Source organism: Lynx canadensis, chromosome D1 (genome assembly GCF_007474595.2).
Source record: "Lynx canadensis isolate LIC74 chromosome D1, mLynCan4.pri.v2, whole genome shotgun sequence".
NCBI classification, from domain to species: domain Eukaryota; kingdom Metazoa; phylum Chordata; class Mammalia; order Carnivora; family Felidae; genus Lynx; species Lynx canadensis.
In genome coordinates this window covers 106807229-106823252 of record NC_044312.2, presented here as the reverse complement: position 1 = coordinate 106823252, position 16024 = coordinate 106807229, and the positions used below count along the sequence as shown (strand labels likewise).

The 16024-nt window shown below is 55.5% G+C and overlaps 3 protein-coding genes across 3 annotated transcripts; 1 reads left to right on the top strand and 2 right to left on the bottom strand.

Moving 5' to 3' along the window:
• Nucleotides 1–63: 63 nt before the first annotated feature.
• Nucleotides 64–1565, top strand: TMEM223 (transmembrane protein 223). The gene is made up of 2 exons (XM_030333954.1): nucleotides 64–479; nucleotides 881–1565. The coding sequence occupies exons 1-2, from the start codon at nucleotides 164–166 to the stop codon at nucleotides 1171–1173; spliced, it is 609 nt and encodes a 202-aa protein (XP_030189814.1). The 5' UTR covers nucleotides 64–163; the 3' UTR covers nucleotides 1174–1565.
• On the bottom strand, nucleotides 1405–3590 carry TMEM179B (transmembrane protein 179B). The gene is given in 9 exon segments (XM_030333956.2): nucleotides 1405–1760; nucleotides 1970–2047; nucleotides 2191–2228; nucleotides 2230–2303; nucleotides 2306–2325; nucleotides 2410–2431; nucleotides 2434–2449; nucleotides 2452–2598; nucleotides 3475–3590. Coding segments are annotated over 9 exon segments (507 nt in total). The 5' UTR covers nucleotides 3571–3590; the 3' UTR covers nucleotides 1405–1744.
• TAF6L (TATA-box binding protein associated factor 6 like) lies at nucleotides 1405–15456 on the bottom strand. The gene is given in 20 exon segments (XM_030333950.2): nucleotides 1405–1760; nucleotides 1970–2047; nucleotides 2191–2325; nucleotides 2410–3270; nucleotides 3475–3989; nucleotides 3991–4029; nucleotides 4031–4064; nucleotides 4066–4412; nucleotides 4414–4494; nucleotides 4626–4754; nucleotides 6329–6461; nucleotides 6793–7013; nucleotides 7157–7231; nucleotides 9346–9440; nucleotides 10196–10246; nucleotides 10385–10535; nucleotides 11896–11982; nucleotides 12430–12589; nucleotides 14566–14625; nucleotides 15374–15456. Coding segments are annotated over 15 exon segments (1881 nt in total). The 5' UTR covers nucleotides 14574–14625; nucleotides 15374–15456; the 3' UTR covers nucleotides 1405–1760; nucleotides 1970–2047; nucleotides 2191–2325; nucleotides 2410–3270; nucleotides 3475–3719.
• Between the last annotated feature and the right edge of the window lie 568 nt (nucleotides 15457–16024).

Sequence of the window (16024 nt, the reverse complement as noted above, 5' to 3'; positions counted from 1 at the left end):
GCCAGGAGGTGGTGCGGGGGCGAAGCCTGGCGGGCAGCCCCCCCCCCCCCCCCCCCCGTCCTCCCCTCCCTCCCGGGGCTGGACCCAGGCTGCGGGCAGCCGAGCGCTGGGGGCGGGGCCCGCCTGCCGGAAATCCCGCCCCAGAAGCAGCGCCGCCGTAGTTATGGCGGCGCCCGGGCGGCGGTGGCCGGTGCGGCTGCTCCTTGCGCTGCGGCCGCTGCCCGTGCACCGGTCCTTGCACGCCGCGGCCCCGCCGCGGGACGTGCTGCTCTTCGAGCACGAACGGGGCCGCTTCTTCGCGGTCCTCGGGCTGTTCTGCGCGGGCCAGGGCGTCTTCTGGGCCTCCCTGGCCGTGGCAGCTTTGGCCCGACCCCCGGCCCGGGCGCTGTCTCCAGACGCGGAGTTCCCGGACCGCGGCCGCTCGGACCTGCGCTCCACGCTCTGGCGCTACGGCCTGGCGCTCGGCTGCGGCGCCATCGGTAAGGCGTGGGCTGGCTTCCCACCTTGGGGACGTGGGGTGGCTGGGCACGACCTTCCCTGCTCCGACAAGGACAGTGAGGGACTTCCGACCCTCCGAGGCGGGCAGTACTGGAGGTGGGAGGGCCTTGAGCCAAGCTCTCGGACAGGCCTAGGGTGAGGTCAGCCTCTCACTCTGCGAGCTTGAGCAGTTACACGGCCCTGGACCCGTCTCCTTGTCTTTAAAATGGGGGTGGACATTAATGTTGTTGGGAAGGAATGACGGAACACAAGACCCCGGGGTAGAAAAGGAGCTCAAAAAATGTTACCATCGTCGCAATTGTTTTAATTTGGGGGGACCGGAGAGGTTCCTGCTTAGCTCTCCCGCCAAAATGCCCCACCCCAAACTTTGCTCTTCCTGCAGGTACCCTGGTACTTGGTGCCGGTCTCCTCTTCTCCCTCCGTTCTGTGCGTTCAGTGATGCTATTGGCTGGAGGAAAGCAGGTGACCCTCACCACTCACGCTCCCTTTGGCTTGGGTGCCCATTTCACCGTTCCTTTGAACCACGTATCCTGCATGGCCCACCGTGGTGAAGTCCCTGCCATGTTGCCTCTGAAGATCAAAGGCCGGCGCTTCTACTTCCTCTTGGACAAAGCTGGACACTTCCCCAACACGAAACTCTTTGACAACACTGTGGGTGCCTACCGCAGCTTGTGAAGAGACCACCGCGGATGGCTCACCCCTCCCAGAGGGGAATAAAAACCGGACCTCGGGGATGGGGGTCACCCAAGGGGGCCCAGGGTTCCTTAACAGCAAATAAAAGAGCAGTCATCCCAAAGGCAGCCGACAGTACCTCTGAATTTTGGTTCCATGTGTGTTTGGCTTTCGCTCCTGTCCTCCGATCCACCTGCCTACAGTGCTTTCAACACCAAGAACTCAGTACCAAGATGAAGGAAAAAAGTAATCTAATATTTTGGTACAAAAACAGCTGTAGGAAGAGAGGTGGAGGGAGCCCATTGTCACGTTTCCCTCGTGGAGGGAAAAACAGGCTCCCAGTATAAACAGGGCCACGTGGGGGCAAGAGGACTGTAGGCACGTGGGCATGGAGTCTTTGGCTGCAGGAAGGATTTTCTGGTTACTCTTCAGGAAGGGGAAAGGCGTGGCCCAACAAGAACATCTGTCTCAGAGCTCCATTCGGGGTCCCCCCGCTCCAGAGGCCGATAAGGTGTGGCTTCAGACTTCCACTGCACCACCTGAAGCATCAAGACCACACACCACAATACCAGATTCACCCAAGAAGAGGTCTGTGGGGAAACAGGAACAAGAGCGTGAGGAACGTGGCCATCTTGAATCCAGTTCCACCCACATACAGCTATTTGCTCGCTGTCAGGTCAACAAGCCCATCGGCCCCCTCTCAGCCTCTCACTGGTGGGCACCCTGACAACTACAGATGCTTATAGGAGTCTGTGGACCCCCTGAGTTTCCACCTAGTCTTTCATGTCCAGAACCTCACTTCAGCACGTATAGGCTGGAGTAAAACTTCAGAGTGGTTCCAGGGGGTGTCCATGGAATTTTCTGGGCTTCAGAGCAGCTGTGAGGTCAAAAGATGGTGGTGAGAAAGGGAGGATATACCCCAAACATACCTGTGCCCGGATGCCCTCTGAGAGGAGAACTGGGAGGGACAAAAAGGGAAGGCAGTCAGCCCCAGCCAGGGTTCCCTCCCTCTCCCATTACCTAATTGTAATGTTCAGGGAGACGATGGATTTGCAGAGGAGAACGGGTGCCAAATCGAAGGATACAGGCAGACACTAAGACCAGGAAGGTGGCTATAGCAGAGATGGCCAGGCAATGCGGAGCCCTGTAGGGCCTCTGAGGAGGGAGAGAACAAGCCTTTTGTGGTTGGAATGGGCCTTCCCCGAGCTCAGCCCCTGACTCTCAGGGTAGGGCAGTCACCTGTGGGAGTCCTCGATGCAGTGCTGTAGACCCAGCAGAGAGCAGGAGCAGGAGGCAGTAGAGGGCCAGGAGGCCAGAGACCCCGGCCACAAAGTAGCAGAGGGATGGGGCCGAGGGTTGGGATAAAGCCAGGGAGGAGCCATTGAGGGCGGCCACGCCGTACAAGGGACAGTGGCTACTGAAGGAACCCTGTGAAGAGAAGCTGCTGAGTCCTAGATTTCAGGTTAGAGCCTCGGTGCAGGCTCTGGGCAGGTGTGAGGGATAACCTAGGAGAGGACCACCCTAGGAGGTTATTTATGCACTGTCAGTTCCTGTTTCTGGGCCAGTAGACTGATGGAGAGGGCCTACTGGGGAAGTCAAACCTGCAGTGGACAGAAGGATCAGGAAATAGGCGGTGGTTATAAAAGACGGCTTCAGAGATGCCTCACAAGTTCTGGTCTCCCCTCTGCAGAAAGCCTAGAGTAAAACCAGAACTTGTGTAACCTTCAACTATCTCCGATATTTCCTAATCTGTAAAAACAAAACAAAAAAAAACACGAAAAAGGCATAATCGTGCCTTACAGGGTTAAATGAGCCTGTTTATTAACAAGATTGCAGGCTGGGGGGAAAAAAACCCTCCTGCTTTGGCATTTTCTACCTCCGTATTTTGTCATTCATACACCGTGCTGCAATCGTGTGGAAGCTCGGTCATCTCCGCTACACTACGCTTTATTTCCTGGCGTAGCTCGGCACAAGTGCCTCATTTAAACGTGTAGGCAGGGCCCGGGCCGATTTCTGTTTCAGAACCAGGATAAGGTGATGCGCCGCAGCCACCAGACCGGGCTACGTGTGGTGCTGGAAGACACTCCGGAAAACCCGTCCCTAGGCGAGGGAATGACTTTTTAGAGCAACGGTGGGCGGGCGGGGCCGGAGAGCGCGATCGGCGCCGGTGCATCTCCGCCGCAGACGGGCGCCCGCCGGGCCTCCCCCGACGCCCCGGCTCCGAGGCGCAGCGCGACGGCACCAGGCCGGCCCCGGCCAGCCCGCCCCCGCCTACGCGACCCCACGGCCGGCCCCGCCCCGCACCTGGGTCCGGGTCAGCGTCGCGGCCGCCACGGCCCCGCACAGGAAGGCAGCTGTGAATAGCAAGAGTTCGAAGCGCTGCAACCAGGGCAGCGCCATGGCGCCCTCGCCACTAGGAAGCGCCGCCGCGGGAGCCAACCACCCAAGCCCCGCCTCATCCGGCGCGACCCACGAGCGCGCAGACGTCACTTCCGACAGGGGCTTTATTTACAGAGGCCGGCGGGCGGGGCTGGGGGGCCAGCGCCGCTTCAGAGCGGCAGGTACAGCGAGTAGTCCGACAGTGCCCAGCGGCGGGCCGGGCGGCCGGTGCGGCCGATCATGGGCAGCTTCTGCACGTAGCGGGAGGCCGGGCTGGGCCCGTACGGCGCGGGGAAGGCGGTCTGGAAGAGGCGCCCGCGGCATCGCCTCCCGGCCTGCCGCCCGGCAATAATGAAGCGGAAGTGGGGGGCGCCGCGCGGGGCGAAACGGCTCTTCTGGAAGACGTCGCGGGTGCCGGCGCCGGGGCCCTGCTGCCGGGGGCGCCCCCCGCGCCCGATGCACGCGCGGCAGCGGCCTGCTTCTCAGAGGCGGCGGGCGCGGAGGCCGACGCGGGGGCCGCCGCTCCGGGGACTCTCGTCGCCCTGCGGGCTGACCATGGCGTTGGCCGTCAGCTGCGGCATCTTCCGCACCGAGTCCGGAGCGGCCGCCGGCTCCTTCTTGTCCCCGGGCGGCCGCGGAGTGGTGGGCGCGGGCTGGCCCGTGCCGAAGCGGGTGGCCAAGCTGTCACCGAAGAAGGCGTACAGCTCCCGGTAGATGTCCGCCAGGGTCACCGATGGGGAAGGATCCTCCGGCCCCGCGCCTCCTGGCGGCGGCGGGACGACAGACCCAAAGCCTGGCTCCGCGCTGCCCCCGGAGGGAGACTCCTGCAGGAGAAGGCTGTCCCAGGGCAGGTCGTCCGAGCGCCCGGCACCCCCTGCCGCTTGGGCCCCCCTTGCTGGGCTCTGCCGCCTGGGCCTTCATCTTCAGCAGTCTCTCCACGGCCACCTGTAAGAGCAGAGGGACTAGGATAGGCAAGAACTAGGAGGAACCTGGGCCCATCGAGTTTTCCAAAGTTAAGGCAGGTGAGCTGCTGAGCTCACGCCAAGGAAGGGAGACTGGAAGGGGCAGGCACTCACCAGAATGGCTCCGTAGACCTTGTGTCCATCTGCTTTAACTTGGGCATTAGATACGGAGTAATCATCTAGCACAGCCTGCAGGTTTGTCCAGTAAGTGGACAGGTGTGGGTACAGTACTCGTTCTACTGCCTGGAAGGGAAAAGGGAATGCAGTAAGCACCTTGTTGCTTATTGCCTCTCAGGTACCCTTGCCCACGGAAGACGTACTTTTACCTCTGACAGGAAATTCTCAGCTTGGCATATTCAGCCAACATTTATTTGGAACCCACTGTATGCCCAAGCCTTGGCTAAGCACTGAGAATGAAGGTCAGGTACAAAGACCACGTAAAGTGACCTGTTATCACTGACATGTATGACAAGGGCTAGAGGATATAGGTAATGCCCATTGCTAACAGACAAATTTAATTTGCCAACTGTTAACCGTATACAGTCAATAGGCAAGTACTATTGCTTAAATGTACACTGGGACTCAGTTCAGACCACCTGCACAAAAACAAACAACCGATCAGAGGCCTGGACTCTGATTATATGATTTTAATCCTGTGATTAATTTTGAGGAAAGCAATTAAGACTTCACAGAGGATGGACGGCCTTGGTGGCTCAGTTAAGCGATGGACTCTTGATTTTGGCTCAGGTCACAAGCCTGCTTAACATTCCCTCCCTCTCCCTCCACCCACTCCTCTCACTCTTGCACATTCTATTTAAAAAAAAAAAAAAAAAGACTTCACAGAGGATGTGACATCTGTTACAGGCTTTGATGCGTTAAGAGTTCTTTGGTTAGGCATCCACAGCCTGAGGATTTGAAAACGTTAAAAAAATCAACAAGTTCCGAGAAAAACACAACTTACGGCTGACTCAAGTATAAGAGCTTAAATAATTCTATAACTGTAGTAGTTAAATAAAATATCTAACCACAAAAAAAGACACAGTGCCAACATTTACAAAGACAGTCTGAGATCTTATCAAAACAAACAAGGGAATGCCTGTGTAGCTCAGTCTGTTATGCACCCAACTCTTGATTTTGGCCCAGGTCATGATCTCCCAGTCTGTGAGGTGGAGACCCGCATCAGGCTCCGTGGTGAGCCTGCTTGGGATTCTCTCTCTCCCTCTCTCTCTTCCCCTCCCCCACTCAGGCTCCTTCTGTCTCTCTCAAAATAAACAAACGTTAAAAAAACAAAAACAAACCCTCAATACAAGAGGAATTGAGGGGTGGTTCCTTAACATGATTAACACACAATGGCCAGGAATTTATGAAGTGGGGATATACTAATACCTGCCATGTAGAACTTTTGAAAGGATAAGACATTTATACACAGAAAGGCAAGCTATCAAATAGTGGGGCCTAAGGCAAGAGCTGGGTACACGGCAACAACAAGCATATACCTTTTTTTTAGTTTTTTAATTTATTTTTATTTTGAGAGAGAGAGAGAGAGCAAGCAGGGGAGGGGCAGAGAGAGAGGGAGACAGAAAGAATCCCGAACAGGCTCCATGCTGTCAGCGCGGAGCCCGATGTGGGGCTCAAACCCATGAACCGTTGAGACCATGACCTGAGGCAAAATCAAGAGTCAGATGCCTAAGCAATTGAGCCACGCAGGCGGCCCAAGCATATACCATTTTCATGATAAAAGACACACAAATACTATTTTTCTGATTACAAATGGGAGCTCTTCCGGCTCTGTGTGTGGGAAAGGCCGGGGTCCTCACCTTCCAGCCGAGGGCATGCAGCCCCACCACAGCCCCGTAGTGAGAGCAGAGAGGCCGCACAGGGTCTGCCAACACCTTCTGCAGGGAGAGCAGGATCTGCTGATAAAGGCCACTCACAAGGTCCCCGTGTGTCCTACGGGAGCGGCATTCAGTCAGAGAGGAGAATGAGGCACAGGGCAGCCTAAACTGGACTCCGGCCGGGGCGCACTGGGGTAAGTGGACAAGGAAGGCTAAGGGGGAGCGAAGGCCACCTGAAGGGCCGGAGGGCCCAACCCTGGGGATATCGGGTGTCCATCTCTAGAATCCCAGCGTGCCGACGCACACCGACTGGGAAGCTCTAATGGAAGAGGCTCCCTGCCCCCCTCAACGCATGGCCTCGAAGCCAGACGTCTCACCCGCTCCCGAACGCAACCCCTCGGCGCTGTGACAGCCCCACCCTTCGTTCAGCTAGGCCCAGCGGCTACCAGAAGATGTGGCTGAGCAGGAGGGCAGCCCCATCCCGAAGAGTCCAGTGGTCGTTCAGAGGGTTGATGGAGGCAGCCAGTGGCTCCAGCACGCAGTAGAGGACACTCCCTACCAGGGAGCGGACATAGGGCCCCAGGCAGAGGTGTGGGTTCCGAACCAGGCTCCGAGCCACTTGCAGGAGCCGGTGCAGCTGCTCCAGATCGTGGCTTACAGATTTCACCTGTTTGTAGAAGAGGGTCGCTTAGGGGGACACGAGGGTGCGGGTAGGAGCCCCCGCCGCGACGGCCCCCTGCCATGAGCCCTACCGGGTGCCGGGTTATCTCCCCACGAACCGTCCCACCCTGCCCCAGCCGCGTCACTCACCCCACTGACCACGTAAACAAAGTAGGGGAGGAGTGCTGCGATCTTGGAGTTCGTCTGCAGGTCCTGGAGAGCGATCTGAAAAGGAAGAGGCCAGACTGCACTGGGTCCTCCAGCCCCAAGTAGAAACTGACATTTTTTTTTTTTTTAATCTTTATTTATTTTTGAGAGAGAGAAAGAGACATAGAGCACGAGCAGGGGAGAAACACAGAAAGAGGGAGAGACAGAATCCAAAGCAGGCTCCAGGCTCTGAGCTGTTAGCACAGGGCCCGATGCAGGGCTCGAACCCACAGAACTGCAAGATCACGACCTGAGCCGAAGTGTGGCGCTCAACTGACTGAGCCACCCAGGTGCCCCTAAACTGACATTTTTTAGAGGACAGTTTACTTCTTGTGTATTACAATTTAAATGTTCTCTCTCAAAATAAATAAATTTTTAAAAAATGTAAATGTTCATATTCTTTGATTATTCAAGTGTACTTCTATAAATTTAACCCACCATAAAAGTTACCCACTTACACACATACCCACTCACAGCACAGTCTGTAATAATAAAAACTGCCCACAACCTAAATGGCCAACGTGGTTTTAACTGAGAAAAGCACTTGTTCTAAAACCAGATGTTTACTATAATACCACCTTGGTTTATACTAGAGAAATTACAGTTAAAACTTGGGGGAGAGAAAACATGTTTCCATAGGAAACTTTCACTTTCTTTTTTAAATCTTTTTAAAATTTTTTTTAATGTTTTTTTATTTGATGGAGACAGAGTGAGAACGGGGGAGGAGCAAAGAGGGAGACACAGAATCCGAAGCAGGCTCTAGGCTCCGAGCTGTCAGCACAGAGCCTGATGTGGGGCTTGAACTCACGAACCATGAGATCATGACTGAGCCAAAGTCGGACGTTTAACTGACTGAGCACCCAGGCGCCCCTAAAAAATTTTTTTTTTGACGTGTATTTATTTTTCAGAGAGACAAGAGACAGACAATGAACGGGGGAGGGGCAGAGAGAGAGAGGGAGACACAGAATCCGAAGCAGGCTCGAGGCTCCCAGCTGTCTGCACAGAACCTGACACGGGGCTCGAACTCACAAACCACAAGATCATGACCTGAGCCGAAGTCGGATGCTTAACTGACTGAGCTACCCAGGTGCCCCTCTATATTACAATACTTCTATAATAAACATGCTGATACAACTTTTATAAGCAGAAAAAAGAGTTAAGTAAATGAGAAAAGTCCTCTTAACCCTGAATCTCCACTACCTGTGACCTCCAGACCCCTCTGGATAAAGCTCCTATGCTCAGGCACTACGAGAGCAGACAGCAGACTAGTGGGAAAGGAGCTCAGCCCCCAGGCCCCCCATCCATCCCATTGGCACGGTGCCCGGGGAACCGGAGCCAAGCTCCTAAGGAGTGGAAGCAACAGCCAGACATGGGAAGAAGGATAGAAACCCCGAGAGGCCACATGGTGGAGCAGACCAGCAAACTAACGCTCGCCCGACTCTGGACACAGGAGGACTGACCACAGGCAGCCTGCGGAGTCCCAGAGGCTAAAGCGGCAGGGTCTCTCCGAGCAGGTCTGGCCGGGCACCCTGACCCCGGCTCCTTCCGCTTCCCTTCTCTCCCTCTCAAGTCCTCACAAATGAGAGCCGCAACGTGGCTGCCTCACTCGGCCCCAAGTCAACAGGCACCCCAGAGAGCAGGCTCTGGAATCAAGGTGTGCGGGTACTGACCACCCGAGTCCCCCCAGATGGCTCTGCTGAGCTGCCCGTTCCCTGGAGAGCAGGAGTTCCCGCTGGAGTGGGCAGAGCAAGGCGGTCCTGGAGGAGGGCGGCCTCAGAGCCCTGCACCCCCGCTCCCACCCACATCGGGTGTGTGCAGTGGACAGGAAGCAGGGGCCTGAAAGAGCTCTGTGGGGGGCGCCTGGGTGGCTCAGTCAGTTAGGCGTCTGACTCCTGCTCCGGGTTCAGTCATGATCTCCTGCTTTCTGGGATCGAGCCCCGTGTCGGGCTCTGCGCTGAGCATGTGGAGCCTGCTTGGGATTCCTTCTCTATGCCTCTTTCTCTACACCGCCCCCGCCAACTCACACTGGCTCTAAGTAAATAAATAAACTAAAAAATAAAAAAAAAAAAAACCGAATTCCATGGGGATTTGAAAACTGGACTTTGTGCCCCAATTCGGGTCCACTCGCTCACCTTCATCAGCTGCGGATCGTCCCCCAGCACGGCTCGAGTCACTTGCTGGTAGTACTTGAGAAGGTCATCGGTCAGCGAAGACACGGCGCTGGGCACTGTGGGAGGATGGGCAGGAGGTGGTCAGGGTCAGCCCAGCCCAACCTCACCTGCCTCCTCCCCTCCCTCCCCTCCCCACCAGAAGCCTGTTCACACGGGACTCCCAGAGCACACAGCCACCAACTCCTCGGAGCAGCCCTGCTCAGCCCTGAGCCTGCAGGCTCTCCACACCTCTGTGCTCTGTACTGTGCCTCCCACCTGTCCTCTGCCATGCAGGTTCCTACTCAGTCCTCAGTCCCTCCTGGACACTTGCCCTCAGGGAACCCAGTTGCCCAGACTTCTGTGCTAGCATCCAACACCCGGCATCATGACTGGTCCCAGGTCTGGGCTCATAGCTCCAAATCTGAACCCTCTGGGCAGGGACTAGTGCCCACTCAGAACGGGACATCAGTAAGTACTTGTGAGATGAAGAATCAGAGGTACAGGGGTGCCTGGGTGGCTCAGTCAGTTAGGCGTCCAACTCGGGTTTGTTTTTTTTTTTTTTTCCAAGCATCCAACTCAATTTTGGCTCGGGTCATGATCTCACAGTTCATGAGTTCGAGCCCCGCATTGGGCTCTGCGCTGGCAACGAGGAGCCTGCTTTAGGTTCTCTCCCCCTCCTCTCTCTGCCCCTCCCCTGTTCACGCTTGCGCTCTCAAAATAAACTTAAAAACAAACAAAAAAAAGCAGCAGAGAGGTACAGGAACACCCCCCCCCCCCCTTAGCTCCTAAGGAAGGGAAGTCCAGAAAGCCTGTTCCCCGTACTACCCCTTACCTGATCCTTGAGGCGCCAGGTTCCCTTTGCCATCTAGGTAGGACACATGAACTAGAACCAGAGCACAGATCGGTCAGCTAAGGGGGTTCTGCCCCTCGTAGCACCACCGCATGCAGGAGTTCTGCCCCCCCACCCCTCCTCTGACAGCCCAGTTCCTGTCCCCACCCCGTGGAGGACCTCGGCAGTCACCTCTCACAGCTGTCTCGGCACAGCCTTTGGGGATGTTGGTGGCCAGGGCCAGCTCTACCAGGTTCACCTCTCGGTCCTCAGGGAAGTAGAGCTCGCCCTCCCTGGCAGGGCGCAGGGGCAGCGCCTCCTGGGATCCATAGCCACACACAGCCTGAGCAAAGAGAGGATCGGAGGGCAGGCTGAATCCAGGGAGGGAAGAGGCGATCTACTGACCAGGGCAGGGAGCCTACGTTTGAGGGAAATCCAAGAGTCTGAGAAAAGGGGAGATGCCTGAGGCTTCAGGCCTATTGCCGGGAATTTGGCTGGAGCATCTGGTACTCACTGGGTCAGGGAGTAGAGCCTGGTCTTCCTTCCAGAACCATACGGGCTCTGAGACCCAACCCCCTGCCGCCAGCCCTCCAAACATTCACCCAACTTTGAAAACACTATATTTTTTTAATAATTTTTTTTTTTTTTTTTTAACGTAGGGGCACCTGGGTGGCTCAGTTGGTTGAGCGTCCGACTTTGGCTTCGGTCACAATCTTGGGGTTCGTGAGTTCAAGCCCTACATCGGGCTCTGTGCTGAAAGCTCAGAGCCTGCTTCAGATTCTCTGCCCCCCAACTTCCCACCCCTCCCCTGTTTGCACTCTCTAAAAAATAAACAAAAAGCATTTTAAAAAAATTAAATAAACTTTTTTTTTTATTTTAGAGAGAGTGCGTGTGTGAGCATGTGGGCGGAAGAGAGGGGCGGCGGGGTAGGGAGAGAGAAAGAGGGAAAGGGAGAGAGAGAGAATATCCCAAGCAGGCTCCTCACTCAGAATAACTTGCTCCCAGGACCCTGAGATCATGACCTGAGCCGAAATTAAGAGCCAGACGCTCAACCAACTAAGCCACCCAGGCGCCCTCCCCCCCTTTTTTAAAGTAAGCTCCAGGCCCAACATGAGGCTCAAACGAACTCACAACCCTAAGATTAAGAGTCGCATGCTGGGGCACCTGAGCGGCTCAGTCAGTTAAGCATCCTACTTCGTTTCAGGTCATGATCTCACGGCTGGTGAGTTTGAGCCCCGCATCGGGCTCGCTGCTGTCAGCACAGAGCCCGCTTTGGATCCTCTGTCCCCCTCTCACTGCCCCTCCCCGGCCTGTGCTCTCCCCCCACCAAAAAAGAAAAGTCACATGCTCTCCTGAGCCAGCCAGGCACCCCAACACTATTCTCTTCTAAACATGATCTTCTTCCCTCAAGTCCCTGCCCCACAACAACTGTGCAGGACAGTCTAATACCCACATTTATGCCCAGGCTCCTCCCTTACCCAGAATGTCTCCTCTTCTCCTCTTGGCTTAGCCTAATCCAAGCTTCCCTTTAAAGCCCGGCTCAAGTCCCAGTTCTTCCAAGGCTTCCCTAACCTCCTGGCCCCCGGGCACCTACCCTGTGGTTTCTGTGAGCTGCCCCTGTGTGCACATTTGGTCTTTAGGTCTGTGCTGGGCACGGGGTGGGTCGTGCCACCTGAGCCCTGTGCAGCCCGCGCTCAACTCACCTCCACGCTGCTCCAGCGGAGGGCCCTGTTGAAGTCCTCGACAGTCAGCTTCCGCCGTTTGGTATGTTTCATGAATTGAGAGCTATTCTGGGAGGGGAGGAACAAAGTCAGGGGACAGGGAGAAGGGGGTATGGAGTCCCCAGGGGAAGAGAGACAGCCTGGGGAGGAGGCAAAGAGAACACCAGGAAGCCCGGAATCTGGCTCCGCTCTGGTGCGGACAGCACCCCCCACGTGACGTTCCCTCTCTGTGACCCAGTTTCTCACACGCAGAATGTGAGGGTGAACTTGCCTGGCCTGCCTGGCGGGGCTGTTGAGAAGAGGGGCAATGGGGGGACGATGCCCAGCCAGCACTTTGTTTGCCAGAAGCCCCACTGGCTGAAAGGGGAGCTCCAGAGAGGGCAAGGACCGCCTCTGTCCCTCAGAGCTCAGAGCAGGTGCCGCAAATACAGCTGTGTAATAAATCCCTGTGGGAGGCAGCCATCAAGGAGAGAATAAGGGGAGCTGGGAGGGGTGCGGGGAGCGAGGGGGGCGTACCTGGGTGGCCTCTCTGAGACGGTAACACACATCCTCCGCGAGAAGAGCTGCCACCTCATCGCTCAGCTCCAGGCCCGTGCTCTCCGCCATCAGGCGGACCGACTCCCGAGGGATCTCCACAAACCGCCGCTCTTCTCGCTCGGACATGGCCCCGACGGAGCTGGGAGCCAGGAGAGAAGGTTTGAGAAGCCACCCAGTCTCCCTCAGGGCCCAGGAGCCCGACTTCAAGGCCTTCTGAACCAGTCTCGCTGCTCTTGTTCCAGAATCCCTGAACAAGGAGCCGCAGAGGCTCGGAGTGTCCAGGCGAGGAAACTGAGGCTAAGAACAAGAAACAGACGAGCTGGGTCAGACAACAGGGATGCCTGAGAAAGTGCCTGGCCTCAGGGGGTTCACAGAACTGGGTCCCAGCCATGATCTACCACCTCCTGAGTGAATGTGACTGAGAGCCCTGGTCATCAGCTTGTGCGCTGGTGTCCGGACTTGTAAGATACAGGCAATCACCACCGCCCTCCCTACCTCACAGGGTTGCTATGAGGCCAAAACGAGACGGTGTATGAAAAAAGCCAAGGACCAGAACACCACCCAAAGGGATGATGGAAGATGTTACCATGGTTAGTTACAAATAAAAACTTCAGGGGCGCCTGGATGGCTCAATCGTTTAAGTGTCTGACTTCTGGTCCGGTCGTGATCTCACAGTTTGTGAGTTTGAGCCCCGCGTCTCGGGCTGTCTGCTGTCAGCGCAGAGCCTGCTTCGGATCCTCTGTCCCCGTCTCTCTGCCCGCCCCCCTCAAAAATAAATAAACGTTAAAAAAGAAAAAAAAAAAGTCATGTTTTCTTCCTTCTGATTCTTGCTACCACCACTATCTACTAAGTCTTGATGAAAACACTACTTGTATCCTGACACTCCCTTGCTCAGAAATCTTTAGTACTTCCACACTGGTTCTAAAAGAAAGTCTAAACTCCCCAGCTTGACATTTTTCTTTCTTTCTTTATTTCGAGAGAGAGAGAGAGAGAGAGAGAGAGAGAGAGAAATGCAGAGGGAGAGAGAGAGAATCCCAAGCAGGCTCCACACTGCCAGCAAGGGGCCCCATACGGGGCTCAAACTCACCGACCGTGAGATCGTGACCTGAGCTGAAGTCCGTGACGCTCACCTGACTGAGCCACCCAGGCGGCTCCCAGCTTGACATTCTGGATTTGGTCCCAAATCCCCCCAGCTATTCAAGCTGATCCCTCCTCCCAGTAAGACCAGCCTAGAGTCTTCCAGCCTGCCTTGTGCTCCACCACCAGTGCTCAGGCTGGTCGTCTCCCTCTCTACTCCAAGCCCCACCCCCCCTCTTTGCTAAGGCAAATCCAGTCTGTCTTTTAAGGTCTTCCTCGCCATATGCCATCAGGGATTGTCAGGCTTTTAGTAGCTGGGCTTTTGCCCCCGTGTCTGATCTTCCCCAGTCTGGCTTAGAGGTCTAACAGCAGGAACCTGCTCTTCCGTTCACAGGATATGACAGAATAAGAACCCAACAAAAACAGCAACTGACGAACGATTCCAGTGACGGACACCACAATGAGAGGGCAGGCCCACTAGGGCCAAAGTGAGGCATCAGCACCACAGGCAGCAAGGCCCAGTTCCAGGTGCTTCTGGGTCACCAGTGACCTCCAGGTCCCTAAATCCAAAAACCTCCAGGTCCCTAACCCGGCCTCCTGCATTTCTCCCAGTGGCTCCACATTGCCTTTGGAATAAAGAACAAACCTGTACCATGGTTCCAAAGCCCTGCATATCCACCTACTTCTGCAACACTTCTTTCCCTCTTGTGTTCTGCATTCCCGCCATGGCCGCTTTCCATTTCCCCCAAAACACCTGATCCCAGGACATTCGTACACTCTCTTTCCCCTAGTTGAAACACTCTCCTCCTCCTCCACCTCCAATCTCTTTGTCTAGTGAGCTCCTAGTGGCTCCTTCAGATCTCAGTTCAAATGTCACTTGCTCAGGGAAGTCTTCTCAGACCTCCACAATGTCCCAGTACTTGGCCTTCAAAGCGATTATCACAGTTGGTAACTATACAATTGTGTAACTGTGTGGATAACACCTCCCCACTATATTGTAAGCTCCATGCCCAGCTAGGATCATGCCAGTTTGCTCACCTTTGCATCCCCAGAGTCCGGCACAGGGTCAGCACATAATACTCCTTCAATAAACACTTGCTGCAAAACCGAATAAAGAATAGCTATTTTTCCCAAGCACATGCTATGCCTGAGGCACACAGTTAGGTGCTTTATATGGCTTATACCTCATCTACCTCATCTTACTCTCAGTAACAATGAGATAGATGTTATGTAAGTATCGTGTCTATTTCACAGCCAAGGAAATCAAGGCTCAGAGAGGTTAAATGTTAAATGACTTGTCCAAGAACATCCAGCGAGCACTAAGTAGGCAGCAGAGACTCAACTCCTGTTCCTAGTCATCAGAGCGGTAGGCTGTGTGAGGGACAAGGCCTGGATTTCCAGCCCGAAGACTGGAGTTGGAGGTCCGTCAATGGATAATTCTGAAGTTTCTGTTTCCCTGCCTGTAAAATGGGAGCATGAAGTCCTGCCCACGGGCAAAGGGCTTTCCTTATTATGTGCCTATATTAAGACCCACAAAGTCCTGGCTCTGACCAAGGTCTCCCCCTCGTCAACCTCCTCTCCTCTGCATCCCCAGCCACTAGCCACACTGGTAAAGTGGCGTGGGAACTGACCGCCACGGGCGTCGGGGGAGCGCATCCTCCCACCCAGCCTCCCTTCATCCCAGATCCAGAAGTGCTGGGGTAGGGTGGAGGAGGTCAGGGGTTACCGAACTTGGGTCACGTGGTCACCGAAGGGGGCGGGCCCCCAGCGGAGCGGGCGCTAAGGCTAGTCAGTGCGGGGCCCACAGCGGGACGGAGAGTCCTTGGGCCTGCGAGGGCCTGCTCACCTGAAGGCTCTGGCGCGGCAAAGGCGGCTACCCAGACGGCGGTGGCGGCGAAGGCAGCTCCCACTCACCCTGCTCACCCTAATTCCCTCTCTCTGAGCCCAGGCCCCGCCCTCCAGGAGCACAACCAATCGGCGAGCGTCCTGCGAAGTTCCCGCCCACCCGCAGGCTTCCCGCCTCGCGATTGGCCTCTGTTAAGGGGCTGTAAAAGAATCTGAGCGCAGGGGGTCACGTGAGGCTGAAGAGTCGGACTTCTTAAAGCAACAGCTCTTGGGTGTTTTGCGAGTTGGTATGTATGGTTTTGTGTATGTTTTGTGTTTTGTTTATTTATTTTTGAGAGAGAGAGAGAGAGAGAGAGAGAGAGAGAGAGAGAGAGAGAGAGAGAGAGAGATACTGCAAGCAGGGTAGGGGCAGAGAGAGGGAGACACCGAATCTGAAGCAGGCCCCAGGCTCTAAGCCCTGAGCAGAGCCCCATGCGGTGCTTGAACTCATGAATCGTGAGATCATGACCCGAGCTGCAGTCAGACGTTTAACGGAGTGAGCCACCCAAGTGCCCTTGTGTATGTTTTAAAAGCGTATTGTCAAGGAAAGCGTCTCTATTCTTTTGATCTTGTCTGCACTTTGAGTTTCCAAGCATTTACATTATGTGACTGC